The sequence below is a fragment of the Ananas comosus genome, linkage group 4 (genome assembly GCF_001540865.1).
Source record: "Ananas comosus cultivar F153 linkage group 4, ASM154086v1, whole genome shotgun sequence".
NCBI lineage: Eukaryota > Viridiplantae > Streptophyta > Magnoliopsida > Poales > Bromeliaceae > Ananas > Ananas comosus.
Window position 1 is genome coordinate 2,819,032 of NC_033624.1, and position 24,159 is coordinate 2,843,190.

Genomic DNA, 24,159 nt, shown 5'->3' on the forward strand with positions numbered 1-24,159 from the left:
GTAATAAATGTTTAGAAAAGAGAGAGGAGCATGAATAAGGAGGGCGAAATTGAGTGAGAACTCCACACGTCAGTTGTAAAAAACTGTCAATTTATGGGCGTAATAATTGACAAGGAAAGAGAGAGGCGCGGGACGGGGGGAATGAGGAGCTGCTAAATTGAGCAAGAGCTCAACATGGTAAAATTAAACTGCCGATTTATATTTGTATAGATAGATAGATAGATAGATAGATAGGTGCGAAGGTTTGTGTAGGGCCCAATGTGAGGAGTCGAACAATATTGTTGGGCAAAGTATTTGGGCCCATGGAGGAGTCGAACAATGGAAGACTAAAATGTTACTTGATTGAATAATATTGGATAGTCGATTCAAAATGATCAATAATTTAGATAAGTTTTATATGTTTTTATCTATAAAACGATAAATTGCTTGTTTTGTCCTCAAATTATGAGGCGGGTGAGACTTTGGTCTTTAAACTTTATTTGTTATAAATTTTGGGCGGAATTTTCGAAAGCAATCAAGCCTTATAAACCAACTTAGTTCACTAACTATTAATACATAGCTAATACGGAGATAATGTAGTAGTGTTGTAATTGATGGTGCCCTAATAATTAAGATATCATATTAGTTTGTGCATCAATGATGCGTGAAAATTTAGTCAACTATATTAGGACTTGGTTGCAATAATTTTAAAAGTTTGAGCCAGAAATTGTAATATATCAAAATTTGAGGACTAAAGTGTTACTTGATTCATAGTTTGAGGAGCAAGCGTGCAATTTAGCCCCTATAAAATATCTTCTCCCTCCTCTCTTTGCGTCTCTCTCATGTCCACAAACACACTCTCTCTCTCTCTTTCTCTCTCTCTCATATCCAATCCATAAACCCTCATAAAACCCCTCTGAAGCTTTCTCCTCCTCCCCTCCCCCTCCCCTGTACTCTGTAGCGAAACCCTAGTTTCGCTCCATCCATGGCCGCGGCCAGGTCCCCTCTCCCCCCAGTCTCGCTCCCCGACCTCCTCTTCTCCGGATCCCCTTCTCGCCCCAGGGTTTGGTGGAGGCTCCCGGCGCCCAAATGCCCTCGCCGCCCCTCGACAGGGATCCGCACCAGCGCGTTCTACACCGAGGGCGCCCCCGCCGCGGTGGCGCCGCGCAAGGAGAGGGCGGAGCCGGAGGCGGACGAGATCGCGCTCCTCAATGAACGGATCCGGCGGGAGCACGGCCGCCGCGAGGCGGCGAGGGCGGCGACGCCGCCCATGGACGCCGCCGAGGCGGAGGAGTACATAAGCATGGTGAAGGAGCAGCAGCAGAGGGGGCTACAGAAGCTTCGGGGGGGCGACGGTGAAGGGAAAGGTATAGGAGGGTTAGGGTACCGGGTGGATCCCTACGTGCTCCGGCCGGGGGACTACGTCGTGCACAAGAAGGTTGGGATTGGGAAATTTGCGGCGATTAAGTATGATGTGCCCAAGGATTCGTCGTCGGGGCCGATCGAGTACGTGTTTATTGAGTACGCAGATGGGATGGCGAAGCTTCCTGTTAAGCAGGCGAGTCGCGTGCTCTACCGATACAATCTGTGAGTCGCTGAAACCATTCCTTCCTATTTAACATCGTTTAAGTAGCTGCATTGTAATAGCTGATGAAGAGGAAGCAATTCTCTGTTTGAATTTATTAGCTGCATTGTAAGTAGCTGCCTTTTAATAGAGCTACGTGAAATAAATCGGTAATTTAGTAAAAAATTTATTCAATTTATGTGATTCTCTATATTAAGTATAGCCAACATCACCTGCCAAATCGTTTGCATTTCAACTAAAAAATCATAACAAATTTTGGATCGGTTTGAGACAAACAAAATGTGAAGCTGAAATTGAAGCAATTGAAACTCCAAGGGCTAATGAAGATTGAAGAATGGTGAAGGTGTAGTAGGGGTGGTGTCTAAATAAAGCCTCTCTTATTGTAATTTCTTTCTTTCTTTTTTTTTTTTGGGTAATTTTGTTCGTAGATGTAGAGATTTGCTGCAAGCATTACTGAATTTCCAGATGTCAAACTTTCTCTATCTGTTAGTCAGTTAATGTTATATCTTGCATGGCGGATTTTCTGTATGTATAGTTTAACGTACTGTCCAATCTTTTAATCTTGGAAAAAAAAACATATATATTGACTATTTATTCAGGTTATTGTTTTTGCAGGCCAAACGAAACAAAAAAGCCACGGGCCTTGAGCAAGTTGAATGACCCTAGCACATGGGAGAGGAGAAGGATAAAGGGGAAGATTGCTGTACAGAAAATGGTTGTTGACTTGATGGAGCTATACTTGCATAGGTTAAAACAGAAAAGGCCCCCATACCCGGAGAATCCGGCCGTGGCTGAATTCGCTGCTCAATTTCCTTATGAGCCTACTCCTGATCAGAAGCAGGTTTATTACTGCTTGACAATTATCTTCTCACTACCGGGGTTGTACTGTGTAGAATTCCGGCTTCTAATGTTTATGCATTTCAAACTGATGGTTCATAGTTTATTGATCTACTAGCTTTACTTAAGTTGACATATAATGGAGGTGATCATTTTACAAATTTTTTTTTTTCCTTTTCAGTATGCTAACTATTTTTTCATGCTGCTGGTTTCTGTATAACTATATACATTTATCATCGGTTTGTTTTATTGATAAGGTGTCATAGGTACTGCAGATGCATATTTGTATCATATCTACACATAATTTACATTACACTTCATGAGATTCTAATATGAGTTTGATCCTTGCTGGGCAGGCTTTTATTGATGTTGAGAAGGATCTTACGGAAAGAGAGACACCGATGGATAGATTGATTTGTGGTGATGTTGGGTTTGGCAAAACTGAAGTTGCATTGCGTGCCATCTATTGTGTCGTCTCTGCTGGGAAGCAAGCTATGGTTCTTGCACCGACTATTGTCCTGGCTAAGCAACATTTTGATGTAATTTCTGAGCGCTTCTCTGGATATCCTCATATAAAGGTTGGTCTGCTGAGCAGGTTTCAGGTACGCCACTGTGCTAGATAGGTTCACATGTTATACTTCATGAGAATGCAGTTTTTCGAATATGCTCTATTTGCAAATTTCTTCAAGTTACCTAATTATTTATCGTGCATTTTCTGTTATCAGCTCAAATAATCATAAGTTTTCATGATTTGCTTGTGTGAAATTTCCTACTTTCTGAAGCTAAAACTGATTAATTCTCTTCCAGAAAAAGGTTTTGTTATTTTGCCAAACTTTAACAAATTTTGTTTACCTATCAAATTATTCAGCACCTCTATCTTGCGTAATCATGTAAACCAGTTTGAAATCATTGTATGTCTTACCTGATTTGTATGATAAAAAAGTTGCTGCATTCTCACTTCATTAGTTGTTCTATAATACACACTTTTAGTTTAATGGCTTCCTTGTTCTTCGAATTACATTTTCTTGTTATCAGGTTGTTTTTTTATCCGTCTTAGTAAGATGCACTTTACTCTGCAGACAAAGTCGCAAAAAGAAGAATATCTTTCAATGATAAAGAAGGGCCGTTTGGATATTATCGTTGGAACTCATGCTCTTCTTGGGAACCGAGTGGTCTATAGCAATCTGGGTCTGCTTGTTGTCGACGAGGAGCAGGTTGTTTCTAGTATTGTCAAATATTGTATTTGTCAGATTACTTTGACTGTTGAATTGAATAATCAATTCTCTAAAATTCTATGTGAGCCACATAATAAGTTAATGTACCTACGAACTATATGTTCTTCTTCAGTATGAAACTATGAATCCAGTCAATGTCGAGTTGGACAGAGAATGAGCTAGAAAATTTCATGATTCTTTCTTGTGAAACACATTTTTACAATTTTAACCTCTATGTTACCCATCATGCATCTAGGAACTCGTTTAAATAGAAACTAGGAACAATCATGCGTCTGATATGCTTTTGTTAAATTGCATCCTTATGTAGCTTGCTGCATGTATCATTGATCAGGTTCTTTTTTGCGTGATTTTGAACTTTCATGTTGTCGCACACTTTGTCTTTTTTTGCCCTTTAGATCATTCCCTATCATTGTCTTCTGAATTTACAATATCTCTCTTGCATGTGCCAAAGCTTAAGCTGAGGTAGGGATAGAAATTGCGAATCTTATGTAGTTTTGCTGGTAATTTTTCTTCTAGGAAGCGGTCCATTTGTTGTTGTCTTCTTTACTAAAGACCAAAGAAGTGTCCTAGTCCTAGTAATATCTCACTTAGGGCTTAACTGGTTTACTCATAGTATTTCATTTGACAGAGGTTTGGCGTGAAACAGAAGGAAAAGATAGCATCATTCAAGACTTCTGTCGATGTCCTCACCCTCTCTGCAACACCTATTCCTCGAACTCTTTACCTAGCATTGACTGGATTTCGTGATGCTAGGTAATACCTCCTTGTTGATTAGTTCTTGGTTACATTAACATACATAGTTACGTACTATTACTGTTTAACTGGTGGAAAGAGTGCATAATTTTCATGCAGCAGGACTTTGGCTATTGACATGCTTGTATTCTTGCACTAATCAAGTATTTGATCTTGTTTCTCGACTTCGACTTTTGACAGAAGTATATTTTTCTTCTGTCAGCTTAATTTCTACGCCTCCTCCAGAGAGGGTTCCAATAAAAACCCATTTGTCAGCTTATAGTAAGGAAAAGGTTTTACAAGCTATCAAATTTGAGCTGGATCGTGGTGGTCAAGTGTTCTATGTGTTACCCCGGATTAAAGGCAAGTTTCAAGTTCATTTGGATTACAATTTACATCATTCATAATCCAATGTGTATATAGGTGCTAGAAACAAAACTAAAATCGTAAGGGAAGCTAGTTTTATATTGGTTTTTCTCTTAGCTGAGTATTGTACTTTAAATATGAATCTTTTACCAGTGAAATCAGTTTCCTAGATTCTTATTTCCAGAATGGAAAAGGCAGAAAACTGCCATGGTCTATGTGCAAATCTGCATTCCTCTAATTCAAAGAATTAAAAAAGGCAAATAGGGAGACTAATCATGTATTCTACTGTCTTGATAATTAGTGTAGCTATCAAAATAAGATGAAACAAAACAAAAGAAATTAACATACATTTGTGAAGAGGTTTGTGAGCTACATTCTGCATGGAATCATTAAAAGGACTAGATAAGGTTAATGTATTTACCCTAGTTTGAAGATAACAGGATTTACAATGCATTTTGTTTCTTCTTTTTTCATAGCTTCTTAATTTTGCTATATTCTTGTAACAGGGCTGGAAGAAGTAAAGGAATTTCTAGAGCAATCATTCCCGAACATAGCAATTGCAATTGCTCATGGAAAGGTTCTAACGCCAGATATAGTTTATGGGCTTTCCTGAATACCTCCGTTATCTCTGAATGGAATACCATAGTAGCCACTTCTATTCCACATTACCTATTTCTATCTCATGCTGCCTTTGATCCTGACCCTTTTTCAATTTGTAAAATTTGCTCTATTAATTAGCAAATTTTGCTATCATCTATATAGAGTTATCTTTTTTAGAAAAATCTAATTATTTTATGACATGTTTTTTTGTAATTGAAATTTAAAAACAATTATGCTATACCAACCTTTTCCCATGTTCTATGACTTCACTATTAGGCAGTGTCTAATTGACAGATAGATATGATTCATGAGTTCAAGAGAGAGAGAGAGGGAGAGAGAGGGAGAGAGACCTATCAAATGTACGAGTTGTTGAGAGTTTGTAAAAAAGGCGGAAAGTTGGGTGTAGTATTACTTTTTCAAACTAGCACATATGGATTGTTGAAAATAATTTGTAATAATTATTTCTTAGGAGCTGCACCTCTGGCCAGTGGCCAATGATTGCTGGAATAACTCTTGGTCAGATTTTCTGTAATATCTAGGTCCTTATGTACTCCACCCGAGATTGCATTTTAGGATTAGAATTCATTAATCAGGGCTGGATTATTGCATATAAAATATTAAATTTTTTGTCAGTAAACTACTTAAATTTAAGCTATGTTCTGAATATTCTTACTCTTCTTATTTGATTGGCAAATTTTGCAGCAATACTCGAAGCAGCTTGAAGAAACAATGGAAAACTTTGCTCTGGGAGAAATTAAAATTCTTATTTGCACAAACATAGTTGAAAGTGGACTTGACATTCAGAATGCTAACACCATTATCATTCAGGATGTTCACCAATTCGGGCTTGCTCAGTTGTATCAGGTAGCCTTCTTCTTCATTTCATTCTTTTATCATCTGTTTACCTTAATATCATTTGCTTAGACTGCCATCAATTGACTACATAACAATTAATATTTGCTTGTAAGTGAAGGAGAAATAGTAGCTTAATGAAGACATATTAGAGTGGAATATCATTAGGACATTAGCATAAGAACATCATTGTTGCATAATATACCAGATTTTGATTCAGCAACTTGGCATCAAATATAATCTTTATTAGGTATTTACTAATTTATATACATATCTTTTTCTTATTTTTTATTTTCTCCTTTTTGTTGTTTGGGCGGTTTGTACTTGAGGTGAATATATTACTCTAAACTTAAAAGAAATTCCTTCCAATAGTTTCCGGTATATGTTTCAGAAGGTTGGTATTGAAACTGTGCTGTGCCTTTATTATGGAGAAGTTGGGTTTTCATATGATCCATACTAAAGTTAATACTCATTGGCTATTATCGATCAAAATTTTCTCATTTAATACTACTATTATTATAGTTGCTAATGGATTGAGCCTTCACTCAATGAATGCTTAAAGACAATCATACAAGTTTGATATTATAGGAGTTTTCATTTAGTAATATAGGTATCTCCATGCGGTTAAAGATCAATATTGAATTCTCAGATCTTTAATTCCTGCTCCTGAAACCACTTTGTTTATGAATTTTTTAAAACTGCAGGGCAACAAAAATCTAAGAAGTCCTATTTTAGTCTCTAGTTTTTATTTCTAGCTCCACTTTGTGCCACCTCTAAGAACTCTGTAACTTTTTGCCACATTGTGATAATAAAGATGCCTCTGATGGATCATATGATGACACTGTTGCTTTAATACCTGTTTGTTTCTGTTTCTCTTTTTGTTATTTATTGATATGAAGTTTCTTAATAGCTGCGTGGGAGGGTGGGACGAGCAGACAAAGAAGCTTTTGCATATTTATTCTACCCTGACAAATCATTGCTCTCTGATCAAGCATTGGTATGTTTCCTGCTTCATCTCTGTTATGTTCTTTATATGACAGTTTTAGAAATATCCTTTCACTATTCCGAAAAGGTGACTTGCCTCTGAACTTTTCACTTCTTTGGGCCCTTAGCTTTCTCTTGTGTTGCAATGTCATCCCTGACCTTTTTAACTGTGTTTCAAATACGCTAAAACAAGCAGCCATTTCATAGTCGTAAATTTACAGGAAAACTTAGACTCTTGTCACAGTCAGGGATGAAATTTTTGTATACGAGAAAGGTCACAGACCAAGTCACCATACCAGGATAGTACAGGGACTATCCATATAAAATTTTTGTTGGGAATGAAATTCGTATAGTGAAGTTTTTATTGAAACTTATCAGCTATTATTTGTGAAGATTGTTTATCTGTTTTTGCTTGTAGTTTTGATTGTTTTAACTTAACCTAGTTGGTTATTATGCATTTTCTTCTTCTGTCTCTAGGAGAGATTAGCTGCTGTTGAAGAATATGGAGAACTAGGCCAAGGTTTCCATCTTGCAGAAAGGGATATGGGTATAAGAGGATTTGGAAATATTTTTGGTGAGCAGCAGACTGGTGATATTGGAAATGTTGGCATCGATCTTTTCTTCGAAATGCTGTTTGAGAGCTTATCAGAGGTATTTATAGTCCTCTTTTCTCACTTATTTGACTTGTTATTTTAGTCCTCGTGATTAATATTATTCCAGTCAAATGCATATGCATGATGTCACTTTTAGTTGGCTCATTCCTTTTTTTTTCCCCAGCTTTCCTCATACATAAAAATTGCTGCATATATATGATGCATGGATTCTTTCTTTTGACGTTTGACTAGTTTTACTTTCTAGTTTTACTTTCTTACCTTCAAATGTATAACAGTTCCCTTCATAGTATGACAACACAAGCTTCTTTGTTATTATTAAGTTGCATGATACATGGATTTGTTCTTGTCGGACTATTTCTTTACAAGTTGATGAGCAATAATTGGCTATAAACAACCAATGCATTGTTGTTTCTTATATAACTCTGAAAATTCTGAGCTTGCTTCTCTTGTATCTTCAGGTTGAAGAACATCGCCTTGCATCAATTCCTTACAAAAAAGTTCAGGTGCTAATTACAGTTAGTTTCTTTGATGTAATATGCATTTGTTGATGGTATGAATAGTGCAAATGATAATGTTAACATGATTCAGTTTTACCTCTAATTGTTGTGATGTATCTTTCTGTGTAGCTTGATATAGATATTACTCCCCACCTCTCTTCAGAGTACATAAACTATCTTGAAAACCCTCTCAAGATAATTAATGAAGCTGAGAAAGCTGCAGAGAAGGACATGTGGAGCTTAATGCAATTCACAGACAATCTGCGTCGACAATATGGAAAGGAACCTCGGTCAATGGAGGTATGAAAAGATTAATCTCTTACAGTTGCTAAAGACCTACATTTTAGGAAATAATATAATAAGGTCTGATATTTTCATCCATTTTCAGGTACTGCTTAAAAAGCTTTATACACGGCGAATGGCTGCAGATCTTGGTATCAGTAACATGTATGCCTCCGGCAAGGTGGTCGTCATGACCACAAACATGAGCAAGAAGGTGTTTAAGCTCATGAAAGAGTCGATGGCATCAGATATACACCGGAATTGTTTAACTTTCTCAGGGAGTGAAATTAAGGTATGCTTTTTGCGTTGTACTAAGGTCAATATTTACCATCACTTTCCAACGTTAGATGAGATCGTCTTTGAGAGATAGCCCAGCACGATAGTGAATATCTGTGAGGTCTTTAAATTTTCGCATTTTAGGGCTGAGGGCTTCAATTTGAAATTAAACAGTTTTATTGGTTGACTCTGTTGTTGGAGGATTTCACCCTTGCAGTCCCAAAATTTTCTTTCAGAGATATGTGTTTTAAATGTAAATGTTAAATATAATGAGGTGCTCTAACACAACATACTTTTTTATTAGGCTGAACTTCTTCTGGAGCTACCAAGAGAACAACTCCTTAACTGGATTTTCCAGTGCTTAGTGGAGCTCTATGCTGCGTTGCCGGCTCTTGTGAAGTATTAGTATTCTCTCCCAAAGGACTTACATGAAAACTTTCCCGTCTCCCACTGAGAATGCAGTTGGCTGGTGCATGCCGAAAAAGGAGAACGACAAGCTCAGGCTTTTCGATCTATAAACTTACAAAGGAAAGTTGCAACGCATTACTCACTCAAGATATCTTTATCGATCATAATAGATCGTAAATGAGAGTCATAGCAATGTAATCTTGTTGATAGTGCCAACACTGGTAGGTATCTTACCTTCTCTTCTTAATTATTTGCTTCTTTCCATACTAACCTTGTTTTCTATTCTTCTTTTAGGAACTCGTCGAAGGAAACTGGTGTCCTTAGCCTGGATTTGCTCGCACAACAACAGTCTCCAGCTAGTTCTGGTGCGGCATGTTTACTAATTTCATAAACTTTCAGATATTAATAGAGCCTAACATGATGTCACATTATTTAGAGTACACGAAGAGGTTAGTATCTATAAATCTCATAAGAAGCAGGCTAATAAATAGCAGTAGGTAAAGACGTATGGATCTGACCTGCACTATGGCCTCTGAGGATGACTATCCAACTTTTAGATGTTTTGATTTTGATAATTAACCTTCTAGTTTGTTGTATTGAGTCATTTGATAGCACTTCGATCACTGAATTTAAGCACATGGTTTCTAAAATGGATGTTGTTGTCCTCAATCTCTGCTTCGTAACACTAAATAGCCCTGATGAAATGAGGTGCTTGGTTTATTTCCGGGCGCTCAGATTTGTGGATTCCAGAGAGCCTACTCTCGAGTTAGGTAGAGACCAGGCGCCTGGGTTTCTTGAGAGCTTTCTGTTTGGTCAAAAATTGGACGCTTGATATGGTTCTGGATGTCCGGACCTGTGAACTAGTTTCTGTTTGACCAGAAGCAAAACCTGGCGCAAACAGAAAAACTGGGCATACGGTTTTCCAAACTCAGCTCTCTATCCAGAAATTAGGCTTAACAAATTGGGCGCAAGCAGAAAATCAGGCGCTCTGATTTCCTGTTGAAGCAGGAAATCAACTCAAAAATGCAAAATCAAAAAGAGGTGAAATCTTAAATTGATCAAGCCAAAACATTCAACAAAATAAGCAGTTTAACATGGTGCAAATAACATAGTATAAGTCCTGTTTCATACATATTTGCCAATTGATCTCTATGTGCTGAAAAGCACAGTAAGATATACTATTAAGAAGTTGAGGATTCAAGTCCCAACATGTCTAATTTTCTTCTTGAAGCATCAAACTTGGCATCATCAAATGTAACATTGTGTTTGCATGTTGTGAAGGTAATCGTTGCTAGAATACATGTCAATTATACTATAATGAGATGATTCAACACATTGCATGACTGGCTAATGCTATTTTCAAATAGTTTACTGGAGACAGATGAGGAATTTGTTACCAACGGTGCCAATGCCAATGAATCATTCTTTTTTCATTTTCTTCCGTGGTCACGAATCCACCATTCTAGCTTTGAAGTGACTTGAGTCTTGAAGAATCTTCCTTTATCTGTTGCTTAAAGCCTGGATTGATCTACAAGAGCAAATCAATGGTGATGAATCTTCCTGCTCTGAATATATGTGTTGTCGTGATGACCTCTCGCATAGTCATATTACAATATATCAAGGTTTGAAGTGTCGTCGGCACGGGCTGTATCCACCGTGCCGTACCGTGCCAACAAGATACCGGCACGATACAGACTCCGTGCCGATGGTACAGCTCAAAACCCTCTATTCTTTAAATTAGTAAGTAATTTTTTCAATAAAATTCAAAAGATGTGATAAAAAGGCATAATAAATAGTTAGAATATTTTGTTGCTAAAGAAAATAAATATTTCATGCTACTATGTGTCGGCACACAAGAATTTTTTTGGCCGGCACGCATCGGCACGACTCCGTGCCACGACATTTAAATTCTTGCAATATATGCAATATAAGGATGGGTCTTGGTTGGAAGTTTTAACAAGTACCTTTTCGGATATTTTAGTTTTGCGAATTTTATATTATTTGGATTTGGAGCATACCTGGGACCAAAATTTCTTAACTCTTATTCGGGAAATTGAGAAAGATGGTCTCTTCATTGATTGCTCCCGCCTTTTGCGGCTCTACTTGAAATGTTGTGAATATTGTTTCATCTGAAAGTACGATTGTCAAGGTTAGTAAAAGTTTGAGTGCTTTTAATTTTTCCTTTCTAGAGCCTTTTCTTCTTGATTTTACCTGGCTGCGAAAGTTTTATTTTTGGGTACTTACATTACACTGTTAGCCAGTTTATAACTACTACTCTACATGAAACATAATTTCAAAATTAGTTCATTGTTTTCCATGAATGTCGCTAGATAGCCAGACAGCTAATTACTCTTACCCTTTACTGTGGCTTGAAATTGACAATCGAACTGCAAATCTCATAGAATTAGAGCTTGATATGTGTAGAAATGTCCCTCATTTATCTCTCCTTTGTGATTCACATTCTCCATCAGTGACCTTCAGATTTTAGGCTTGAGTCTCGATTAGTGACTAGTGTCTCACTTTGGCTCTCTTTGGAATGTCTTCATAGAGGATGCTGCATATCAATAAAAATTTGTCACAAAATCCAGTAAGGGCTGTTTGGTTGGATGTGATTATAAATATAGTATAGCTAGAGAGGCATGTTATTGAAAATGTAGCAGCCATATATAGCATTTTGTTTGGCTTGATATAGTAGAAAATATTGTAACTATAAATAATTTGTTTGGTTACGTGTGTTTGGGAATTTTTGTTTACAAATTCTACCATTTTATATGTAGGATGGTGAGGTTATTTCGGGATGTGGAAGAATAAAATATTTTTTGTTTGAAAGGTAATTAGCAAGGTAAGCAGTAAGCTTATCTTTAGTTCGAAATTACTTCTTTTAATTGCAGCAGTAAAAATTGCAGCCAATTTAGACGTAGTCCCAATTGTTGTTGTTGTTGATCATTCCTGTGCAATTCCAACTATAGCAGGTGGATATAAATGCGTCAAATTTAATATTGTATTTGAATTTGCATATAATTACAGCTGCAGTGCTATTGTAACCACAAACAACTAGAAAGTCTCTCAGGCATGTTTGCTTTATTGAAAGTGGAGAGCGGTGAAATGATATTCAATCGTAAATTATTGCTTTCGTTGTTTGGTTCACTATAATTTTATTTTTAGTCGTACTCAAACTCCTTAAAATACCTCTGGTCGGAAGACAATTACAAAAAAAAAAAAAGAAAAGAAAAAATAATAAAATATTGAAGATGAAAAGTTTTAGCTATTGCTTTATTTATTTTTTATCAAATAAATAAATAGGAGGATTAGAGGAATTTTAGTTTCATATTTAAAAATAATATTTATTGGAATTTTAATTTATTCAACAGTCTATTTTAAATTTGAGCTTCAACTCCAGTGAAAGGAATAGTTACTGCATGCAAATCACTTATCAACTTAAGATTTTAAGAAATAAAATATAAAGTATTTAAAAATTAAAATGAAAAAGTGAAAAAAAAAGAAGAGAATATTTACAGAGTTGATGTAATTTTAGCCAATGGCATCAACTTCCGCGTCCTTGTCAGAGATTTGCTCGTTCATCCTCTGCTAACTTTTTGAAGTCTCCTCCTCCTTCAACTGTTCTACTGTCTTCTTCAGCCCCCCATTCTTCTTCTCCCTCCTCCTCCCTCTCAAGGGAAGTCTTCTCTCAAAACTAGACAGGGGGAGAGAGGCAGAGAGGCAGAAGAAAAGAGTGGAATGGCGGCCGTTGTGTTCTTCCACATCTTCGTGTTCCTGTCCCTCTTCCCCTTCTCCCTCTACCACCTCGTCTCCTCCACCTTCTCCTTCCTCAAATCCCCTCCTCTTTCTTCTTCCTCTTCCTCTTCTGCATATTCGGCTCGCATCTACTACCCTCTCCCACTCCCCCACNCTTATGTTGGCCTTGTATTATCGTATTATGAAGTGAGGAACTAAAATGCCTTTCATTTCCGTGGGTATGAGGCTTCCTTTCGTTGCAAGATAAATCTTTTCTTACTATTTTCTATTTTGTTCTTTTTGTCTTTTCTCTTATCTGTCTCCGGAGGCCTAGTTGGCTCGTATATGTAGCTAAGTTCATTATTATCAATGAATGAAATAGATAACACACTATCTTATTCTCAAAAACCCAAAAGAGAAGTATTATCAAGCTTTCTTTTCCCGTCTTTTGTATAAATAAATATTTTGTATAAATAAATAGACAAGTGATAGATGGCTTTCCCTAGATATCTATCGCCCTAAACTATTCTATTTCATTAGCTTTTGTCATAAAAGGTTACCTAATGATTCTAAGTTCTACCTAAAGAAACATTGGCTAGCAGTAAATTAATTATTTGAAAAGGTAAAAAAAGATCATAGAATCGAGCCAAGCTCGAACCTATCGGGAGCATGCAGCATGGCTCAGTTCAATTATCACTCTGCCTATCAAACCACCGGTGGTCCGATGAGTACAAATTCAAATACCCTGAGGTTAGAATTTAGTGTCCAGTATGGACTTAAATCCGGGATTTTGGTGGAGCAAAGATAATAACTGCACAGCCTATCTCATTTAATTTATTCCTTTTTAGTTTACTATAAATATTCGAAAAAGTAGTAACGCAAAGATCTTAAAAAGAAAAAAGAAAAAGAAAAAGAAAAAGGTGGGGTACATAGGTAGTATATAAGACGCAGTACACCTGAGACTCCCATGTAGAGCCCATCAGGCCCATCCAAAGAACGCAAAACCGGAAAGGCCCTCGGAAGCCCAAACATTCGCGAAAATGCCTCGGCCCAAATCCACTCTTCACCCCAGCTGAGCCGCGGCCCCGGGCCCACCAAAGCCGCTATCGTGCGCCGGCGCCGAGACCGCCAACTCCTTCCAGAAGCACTCCCCCTCGCCACTCAGCACCCGCCACGCGTCCCCGCCTCTAACGTGCGCCTCCTCGTCCCACAGCATCGTGGGCCACAGGAGCGGACACTAGCCCGAGCCCCGAACCCCAGCGCGAGTCCTCCAGCGGCGTGGCTCGAGCCGAGCCGAGCCCGAGCCCGAGCCCGAGCCCGAAGATCGGCTCGCCGATCGGCGCGCGCTCGGAGGAGCGGCGGCGCGGCGGCGGCGGCGGCTGCAGCTGGGCCGGCTGGGCAGGGTGCTCGGCCGGCTCGGCTTGAGCCGCTTGCGGGTGGACGCCGATGGGACGTCGCGGAGTGAGCCGCGAGGGTCCAGTAGCGCGGCACGAGCGGCAGAAGTGGCGCGCGCGCGTGTTGTAGTTGTTGTAGTAGCAGAACTTGGTGTCCCGCGACTCGCACCGCGGCACCGCTCCCTCCTCCTCTGCTCATCGTCTGTCGCCGACGCCACCGACATTGCCTCCGTCATGTCGTCTGCGGCCCTTCGCCGCCGTGCGCCGCAGTTTGCGGTCATGATCAAGTTCTCTCTACTTGTTTTGTAGAATGAGTTGGGGATTTTGTGTAGGCCTGTTTAGTTTGCAGGTTACGCAGGGGGCTGCAGGTTATGCAGGGGGGAGTAGAGTGTGAGATTATTGCATGGAAGTTGCTCAATTTATAGACCGGGGTGTCCCAAGAGAAATTATTGCATGCACTCGGTGCATTCGTACGGATGCTGGTAGGTCTACAATTCAAAATGGATTGTAATTCTATGACACACTGGTTCATTGGTCGCTTTAATTTTATCCACATTTTTATCACTTTATTTTTTAAAAAAATTACTAAAAGTCAGAAAGGAGTTAGTAAATTCTAGCCACAGTTGGATAGAGTGGCTGTAAGGATTATAATTTTTTTTTTTTTTTTTTCCAATTGTAAGCTGAGCATTTCTCTTTCATCTTATATGCCAAAATATATTGTTACTAATTAGTTGCAGTATATTTTGGTGGAAATATATTGTCACTAATTAGTAAATTTTAGCCACTGTTGGATGAGTAATTTATGTGCAAAAGTGAGAATTTAACACTCGAAAATGCACGCACTAACCACCCACTGTAGATAGCAATGATAGTAATGGTTGTAAAGATCAATGTTACATAAATCTATTGTTTAGTGAGAAAATATTTATGAGAATTATGATTTTTGACATATAAGTCATGCTTGGAAGTTAGAATAAGTTAACTAATGATGATTTATGAGAATAATCTTGTATAATCAGAAGGAATGAGTTTGATTTTCCTCGTTGAAAGATCTTAACTTTTATAATTTGGTAGAAAAACATTTTTCACCTACAAAATAATTTATTTTATTCAAAAAAATTATTTGAAGGCGCGCAAAACATGATAACAATTATTGACATTTAATCACTTCTCATTCACCAAATACTACAAACTTTTTGATTGGCACCTCATAAAGGATACGCCGAAGAAGGTGTTCATGTATCCAAACAACTTCATTAGGCCCTGTTTAGAAGTTGGAATAAGTTATTCACGGATAACTCATTCGATATAAAAATCCTTTAGTGTGATTATTAAAAAAAAAGTTTAACTTTTGCTCCTTGAAAGGTTTGATATCTGTGATTTGTTATGATAGCATATCTTAGCTACGAAATAATTTATCTTATTCCAAAAAAATAATTTGAAGGCCGAATATAGAATCTAATTCTAAACTTTGATTGCATTTCTCATTTACCAAATATAAAAACTTTTCAAGTAAATTTCGAAGATATATCAAACAAAATATTCATACATCTAAACAAAATGTTAATTAAGCTGGCCTGATATCATCATCAGATAAAAAATAATTCAAAAATAGTCTTACAATTTACTTGATCCATGCGAGAGAGAGGCAGAGATAAATAGAGAGAGAGAATCCGGTGTGAACGCCGTAAAGATATACTGAACAAAATATTTATAAATTCAAATAAGTGTTAGTTATAACTGGTCTGATATTACTATCAGATAGAAAATAATTCAAAATTAGTCTTACAATTCATCTATACATGGTCCATGCATGCAAGAGAGAGAGAGAGAGAGAGAGAGAGAGAGAATCAGAATCTGGCGTGGGTGTCGAGGTAGGTACGGAGGGGAAGATAAAGGCTGAGTTTCATGGCAATGCAGGGCAGGGAATTCTCCAGGACGACGACTGATTGGTGTGTATTTATTTGGCAATGACCACCTTTTCAGTTTTGTCTCCTTTCTAATGTTTGTTTTTTTGAAAAAAAAAATAAAAATAAAGGTGTTTTTCTTTTTCTTAAGTTCTACTTTCTTTTTTTTTTTTTTTGAGAACAAGGTAGCAAGCTACCTGTTTCATTCATTCAGCGAAATGAACTAAGCGTACAAGTTGGAGACAGCTAGGGTCTCCTAAAAGGTCCGAATGGATACAAGAAAGACCGAAAAATAAGTTCTACTTTCTTAATTCTCCTTTTGTGTGGTCACTACTCACTACTACATGGTGAAGAAGAGTATAGGATGATATATTCACCCTATGTTTCAGTAAAGAGAGCAGCGTCGTGTATTATTAGCGTCCAGCAAGTTCAAATTCAAATTATTAACAATTCATACAAGTTGGAAAACCAAAGTTTGTAAATTATTGCTCAACTTGTTGCCATTTCTTGTTCCCTGGAAAAATGCATGCACTATCGTACGTGTTCATCAATCTATACTTTACAAGTTAATATGTGCGTGATTTTAGCATATTAGCTGCTTAATTACGGCATCTATACAGAGTATGCGACACTGTTTTTGTTAAGTATCTTTTTTTTGTTTTGACAACAAATCTAATAGAGAAAAATTAAAGAGAAAATCAAGAGAAGATTTTTATTTTTATTTTTATTTTTTTTATTTTCTTGCTGTTCCATTCAGAATGAGTCAGAGCGACAACAAGTATTTGGTGGATCAGAAGGGATCAAGAGAATGAAAGCATTCCTACCTTCTTCTCCGTTTCTTTAAAAGATCAAAACCGATTCTAAAAGAATTATTCTTCTTTTTTTTTTATTTTTAACTTTTACTTATCTCTTTATTCAGAATGAATTAAAACGAAAGCTTCATCGATCAGAATCCATTTGCATCCCTAACCTTGACAAGCTCTTCCTACCCTAAACTGTAGACCATTGGCATGACTAACCGGGCCCCACTTCTATATGTTGGCCCATCCATTAACTGACAAGTCAGCATGCTCAGCTTAATTACTGTCCCCCTGCTAGCATAGGACCCAGCATATGCTGCAACCTCCCTTTGGCCACTTCCATTTGGTGTTTTCTTATATGCCAAAGAGAGAGAGAGATCAGAGAGAGAGAGAGAGAGAGACCCACCCTCTCATGAGAATTAAGCCAAACATCTCTTCTGAAACTACAGAGAGTAGTACATGAGAGAGAGAGAGAGAGAGAGAGAGAGAGAGAGAGAGATTGGGGAACCTTGCATAGTCATCAGGATTATTTGAGCCATACATTTTTTATGAACTTCTTTGTTTTTTGAGAGAGAGAGCAAACTTTCCGGTTTGTTCATTTTAGAAATGAACCAGTTAGAGACAATAACTACACTTCGAACTTGAAACTCTAGATATCAATCAGTAAATTGTTAGCCAACTACGTTAGGTATGGCCTGTCATTTTTTCCGAACTTACAGAGATACGTACAGAGTATTTGTGGGCAGTGTTATAGCATTCTAGTCCATGCAAAAACTTAAGCTGGTAGATGGGAAAATTCTTTTATATCATATACAGATCATGATTCTAATTTTAATCCAATAACGAGTTAATATTATTAGGATAATGAATTGAAGAGGGTCTTGTTGCATTTTATAGTATAGCTTCGGTGTTTATTTTTATTTATTTTTTATATTTAACACTCCCTCTCACATCTGTATTCCAAACTTTTCGCTACGCCCATGAAGTGGACATGGATTAAATGGAAGAAAATTAATAATATTAAAAGTCTGTACTGTTATGATATCATATTTAATAATAATATAAAATAATCATTGTACTCTAAAAGCTTATAGTACAACGATTGTTTCGCATTATTTAACAGTATCCAAGTATTTCCGATTGTTTTTTCTAAAGAAAAAAGCAGTTTTGATATTTACATAGGAATATTCGGATACTTTTAGCATTTAAAATACAACAAAATTACCTTATAATGTTCTAAATTAATTATAAAATAGAAAACAGTGAGAGTTAATTATCTCTATAATTCTTTTTTTTACTAATGTAATCTTAGAATCCACCAACCATTACCTGGACTAAACCTAATTTTCAACCAAACACAAAATTACTTTAACCGCACCTTAATCCTGAACTTAACTCCATTCCTGAAATAATAAGTTTTTACTTAACCCCGAAACAAACTGTGGCTGAGAGTGTTAAATATAAAAATGATATGAGGGGGAGTGTTAAATATAAAAATATTTAAATACCGTTCTCTAACAGCTTAAGATTTTAGAGTACAATGGTTGTTTCACAGAGAGTTAATTATCTCTATAACTTTTCTTTTTTCACTGATGTAATCTTAGAATTCACCAGCCATTACCTGTAATACATTATTATTTCACAATAAAACTTTGAAGTATCCAAACAAATCTTGATGTTGATGGTACTGTGTACTTCTCTCCACTGCCTATTTATTAATCTAGTGGTCCATCAAGTGAGACCCGATAGCGATTCCTCGATCAGGTGTGAACACTGATGAGTGCCAGATTTGGTTCAAACTGTGTACCTCCAATTTCGCAGAAATTTTTTTAATAGGTCTAAAATATAAATTTAATTAAATAAAAAAACTTGAATAGAGCATTTAGAAATTTTCTGTAATGATATCATATTAAATTATATAGTTGCTTAAACTATTTATATTTTATATTCAACAACTTTTGTTCCACGGAGGAATAATAAATGTAATTTAAAAATCTCCATATTATTCAACAGTATAAGAATATATATTTTTTAAAATAATAACTTAAAATAAAATTATCATATTATTTTTACGAGATACTTTTCCATGTCAGAGGACGTGATAAAAATAATTTAGAATATATATCTTATATAGTGTAAGTGTTAAAACAAAAGACGTTTTTTTTTTAAAAAAAGATCTTTGAGCCACAATAGAGCACGCAAATAATCGATTTTATTTTTAACAAAAATAATTGGATTGAGATAAATAAAAAGCGGGTACGAAAAATTTATGGGAACGGGGCTACAAACTGTGAGAGTCTCACTCATCATTCATTGTGCTTTGAGATTCGTACTGATCTACTGAATTTGCGCGGTGCACGATGTACGTGACTATTTAATGTTGGAAATTTGTTAATGTAAATCCTTTGTTGGGGAACGAATGTGTTACGAGGAGAAGCGGATTGGGTGCGGGTACCGTAGGACGCTGTTTCGTACGACCCGATAAGTGAGTCGCTGCAGGGCGCCGTACACGTAGACCGTCGTAGTGGCCGGGACCAAAAAAAAACCGGACCGGGTTCACCGGTTCCCGAGGAAGCAGCAACAGAGAGAGTGTGGCGCGGGCCGCAGGTGACTAAGGTGCTTTGGTCGGGCCCAGCATCCGAGGCAAAAGATGCCCTGGGCCCACATAGGCACAAATTTTAATTCCGTTAATTAATAAAATTGGCGAATAGTTGATTTTTTTTTAAAATTATTCCAAAAATATGAGTTATTAGGTAGCGAATAATTTCCAAAAAACCAACTATTTACGATTTTTCACCATAAAATACAAAACAAAAAACTGGGAACTTTGCTGAAGCTTCTGGAACAACGTGCGGGAAGGGACCGCGAACGAGTCAGGAATTGGACACGTGTCGTTCATCGAGAGGGTTACGGGTCCATGGGGCCCTTGTGATGTGGCGCGTTTACAATATGACACGTGTTGTCTAGTTCGGCATTCCCTTGTGTGCGCACCTGGGCCTAAGTTGCTAATGGGCCGAGTCTACAATCCTGATACATTCAACAAAACCGAAGAGCTGTAAAATTAGCTTTTTTTACTGCAGAATAAAAATTATGCAAGAAAAGAAGAGTTTAAACAAGATTAGCTCTAGAAACAATTCAACTGAACCAAGATTCTGAATCCGCAGCAACTCATTTAGTCGAATTCGCCATATTACATGCTCAATTTTGACGAGTTTTGCTCGCTACATTCTCCGCATCTCACACACATCACACACAATTATCTCCGTCAAAGCAACATTCAAGAGATCACCGCGTTGTCCAGACACGCATTCGCTTTGCATTCGAGCGAGAGCTGAAACACATTTGAGAATTCTCTAATTAAGGATTCATGAGTCGCATCCATTAGGGTCGCATCGTCGATGTTCTTCACATCTGATTCTGTTTCCAGTAACTGTTTGAGACTACAGACCCCGCGATCCCGAATGCCGCAGGGGACGATGTGCTGAAAGGGGGTTAAATCTGCGGTAACATTCAGTGCCAAGCCGTGATAAGTTAGCCATCGGGAGACACGAATCCCAATCGCCGCAACTTTTTGATTCCCTTGAATATTTTTAGGCAAATAAGGAGAATTGTCAGCACGCATTATATTATTGAGAAAAAGGGAAAAATCTAAAAAAAGTTTAGATTGTTTATACATGCGACTTCGAATTGAACTAGATTTCGTCAGAGAAGATACACAAGTCCAAGATATTTCGGTGAAGAAACTTATTGTGTGGCAGTGGAAACTAACTTTAGTTCGGGTGAATTATAGCAGAGTCCCCAACCCTTTTTCTCAGTTTGATACTTGACTTTTGATTTGATTACAGTTCACTACAAACATACTGCTCTAACGAAGTTCCTTGAACATGATAGATAACAAGAAATCTAAAATCGATTACATTATGTTGAACATGTGAATTTATGTCCAGTTTGGTAGAGGCATTTGTAAACTGAGAAAGAATGCAAAAAATGCATAGGTTAAGGACCCAGATTGTGTACCGTTTGAAAACGTCGGGACTTGGGAGACCAAACTGATAGCAGGTAAAGATTTAGCAACTTGGCGCAAATTACTTTCCTTGAAGTTCTTACAAGTTACACTTGAGGTTGTTCATATTTTAGCATTTTCTAGGTGTGCCATTCATTATGAAGCAGATTATTGATAATATTAGAAATATAAGAAGCCAAAACAGTTGAAAACAAGAGAGCAAGGACATACCAACCCAAACTCCGGTGAAATCCTTAAGCCTCGATGCCTTGATAGAGAATGTTGAAGTAAGCGCCCGGATAATCACTTCTTCAAGTGACCTAAGGTACCAATGCAGATCCATTTTGTGATACCGCAAATTGATAATAGGGTACATAACAAGCTAAGAGGGAAAAAGAAAATAGAAGCCATAAGAAAAGAGCATCAGGAAAGCACCAAGGAACAGCAATGGGGAGATTCAAAGGCTTAGTTTCTCTTTTCACGCTAATATATGCATCAAATTCAACAAACAATCACACCAAAAATTGTTTCTGTCTTCTTTTTTTATGAAGGGTATATATAACCACATCAAAATAAAGAGTTAAATAACTACATCAAAATAATAGGAAAGACATGTTTTACTGGAAGAATCCGGATGTCCTTTAAGAAACAGCAGAAATAAATCAATTAACTGAGATAACCTAAATCAAAACAACTAAAGCTTGATGGGTTGTCAATCAAAATATTAAGTTGGGTAACCTAGTCAAAATGGACGACAATAACACTTGAATAACAAACCTGTCCAGGACCATGATACGTAACCTCCCCGCCCCGTTCAGTGCGGTAAAGATCAAAGGGAGCATTCTGTATATCAAAATTCAGGTACTTCTCCATACTAGCCGTACCTAGAGTATAAACAGGATGGTGTTGGAGAATGATCAAAGTGTCCGAATAATCTTCATCTTTATCTATCATCATGTGTCTCTTTTTTACAACCGACTTTTGCCAAGACCAAGCCTCATTATAAGGAACAAGTTGTTTGTAGAGATCAAAGCATTCACACCTGTTAAAGAACATAAAGATGATTCATCTTGCAATATAAAGTGAAATCAAGGCAGAAGTCGGTCTAGGAAAAGATCAAAAATGGAATTTAGATTTTGTCACTTAACTAAAACTATTTGAAATTTCATGACTGATATCAGAAACACAAAGGCATATTGTTCTGTTTCTCTGTGACTTTATTGACATAACTTTTATTATGAGTAATTGAAGGCATTCTCTAAGTAATCCATAAATAACAAAATCATCTTCACCAATTAATGAAGAAGTTTTAAGTTTGAACAAAAGGAAGCATAAGGCGTCCTTAAATCATAACAGATGGTATCACTATCGGCCCATAATAGGCAATCCAAAAATCCATTTACACAAAATATAGGAAAATATAGCCAAAGACAATTCAAAATTTTGCGAAGAATTATGAGAAAAATTGTCTGTGGAGCCTAGCCTCCACAATACTAAACTATGGAAGTGAGACCCATAATTAACTTACATAAGGGCCCATTACTCAAAAAACTTGATGAAAATATTATAAGCCTTTCCACCTAAATTACCCTAGAAGTGCCCTAGCAGTATCCAAACCAAACCAGCGGTTATTAGCTCCGAGCAATGTCATTTAACATACAAGGATAGTATATAGATCCTTTCTCGAACACCCTAGATAAAATCTATTTAGTTAGCAACTCAACATGATTCATTAAGATGCACATGTTTGAGCCGGATTTGGAATCTTCTTAATTTGTCCATGGTGTGTCAAAAAAAGGGGGATTTTTGAAATTCACGGGTGAACTCACCAGATTTGAAGACTTTAATCACTTTTCGGCAAATAAAACCAGACCAATTAATGGTTAATAACTATTGTAGTCACTATATTTAATAAGATCTTTAAACCAAGTATTCGAGTTCAAATAAAAAAAAACAGAAACAATGCATAAAGCTGTTCTCAACTATTACCCATTTTGGTCTGACTATCTAACCTTTAAAACTTCTTGATTTTGCTATGCAACGTTTTAATTCATTTGATTCAACCAAGTTACTGACTCTTTAACTTTAAATTTTGATTGCATTGTTTATTTTTTGCAGATTTAATTACTATATTTTATCCAATTCATGTAACTAAAACTTTATTAAAGTAAGCAATTACCTTAAATTTTGCATCGGAAAACAGTCATCAAATAAATTAAATCAAACAAATTAAAATGTTGCGTACTAAAATCAAAATTTTGAAAGATTAGGTAGTAGAATCAAAAATGGTCTATAGTTGATGTAAGTTTTATACATTTTTACCTAAAAATAATCAAAAGTTGAGGTGTGATCTCGATACAAATTTTTTTTTAAAAAATTATTACCTCCTGTTTACATTGGAAACCCTAATTGGATTAAAGGGGCGATGGTTCTTCCTCTTGCTTACGTGCTTGTGGGTGGGAAGTGGAGGCGTGAAGCACGGGATTGTGGAGATCATTGTTTCTTCATGCAGCTGCAATGGATTTGAAAGTAAAAGTAAACTTTTAAAAAATTGTGAAAATTTAGCAACTTTTCTACTGCAATTTGTGAATTTGAGCACTCAAATTGGAGGCAAAAAAGGGGAAAAACTAAATCGATCAAATAAAACAACAAAAGAAAAATTAAGCAAAAAACGGGACGAAGAAATCGAAATTTTTTGGGGGGAGATTTGAGAAGAATCTACCTGAGATCAGAGACCGATAGGTTTGTAGTATCCGATTTCGAAATTCCTCCCAAAGAGAGCGAGAGAGAGAGAGAGAGAGAGAGAGAGAGAGGAGACGCGGGAGAAGGGGTTTCTAGGGTTTGGACTCGACGGAGATGCCACAAGGGAATGAGGAAACATGTGACGTCATTGCCTGCACCGGGTGTATAATTAGATGCTGTACACCCGGTGCAGCGCCTATTGAGCAATGCTGCACTTATAAATAAATAAAGGGAAATTTTCAAATTCCACTCATCTGGTTTTACACTTTCTCACTTTAGTAATTTTAAATACTACCATGTGGTTTTACACTTTCTCACTTTAATACCATGT

General features: G+C 36.9%; 2 protein-coding genes and 1 long non-coding RNA gene across 4 annotated transcripts; 2 read left to right on the forward strand and 1 right to left on the reverse strand.

The window, feature by feature from the left end:
* Window positions 832-10,700, forward strand: LOC109709152 (ATP-dependent DNA helicase At3g02060, chloroplastic-like). Of its 2 annotated transcripts, none has more exons than XM_020231226.1 (15): window positions 832-1,566; window positions 2,180-2,405; window positions 2,758-3,003; window positions 3,481-3,615; window positions 4,265-4,389; window positions 4,592-4,731; window positions 5,241-5,311; window positions 6,037-6,198; window positions 7,097-7,183; window positions 7,648-7,821; window positions 8,243-8,287; window positions 8,411-8,581; window positions 8,670-8,855; window positions 9,144-9,468; window positions 9,542-10,700. In XM_020231226.1, exons 1-14 carry the CDS (start codon window positions 965-967, stop codon window positions 9,243-9,245), a joined length of 2,472 nt encoding a protein of 823 aa, XP_020086815.1. In that variant the 5' UTR covers window positions 832-964; the 3' UTR covers window positions 9,246-9,468; window positions 9,542-10,700. The 2 variants fall into 2 exon arrangements, with proteins under 2 accessions (XP_020086815.1, XP_020086816.1); XM_020231227.1 differs by having other exon boundaries at window positions 1,438-1,566; window positions 2,164-2,405; window positions 9,542-9,916.
* On the forward strand, window positions 11,317-12,380 carry LOC109709153. The gene is made up of 2 exons (XR_002215890.1): window positions 11,317-11,396; window positions 12,025-12,380. It is a non-coding gene; the product is annotated as an uncharacterized LOC109709153 (long non-coding RNA).
* LOC109708375 (putative lipoyltransferase-like protein, chloroplastic) lies at window positions 20,172-23,944 on the reverse strand. The gene is made up of 5 exons (XM_020230085.1): window positions 23,809-23,944; window positions 23,471-23,598; window positions 21,864-22,128; window positions 21,318-21,468; window positions 20,172-20,662 (listed from the first exon to the last, which is right to left on the reverse strand). The coding sequence occupies exons 2-5, from the start codon at window positions 23,581-23,583 to the stop codon at window positions 20,361-20,363; spliced, it is 831 nt and encodes a 276-aa protein (XP_020085674.1). The 5' UTR covers window positions 23,584-23,598; window positions 23,809-23,944; the 3' UTR covers window positions 20,172-20,360.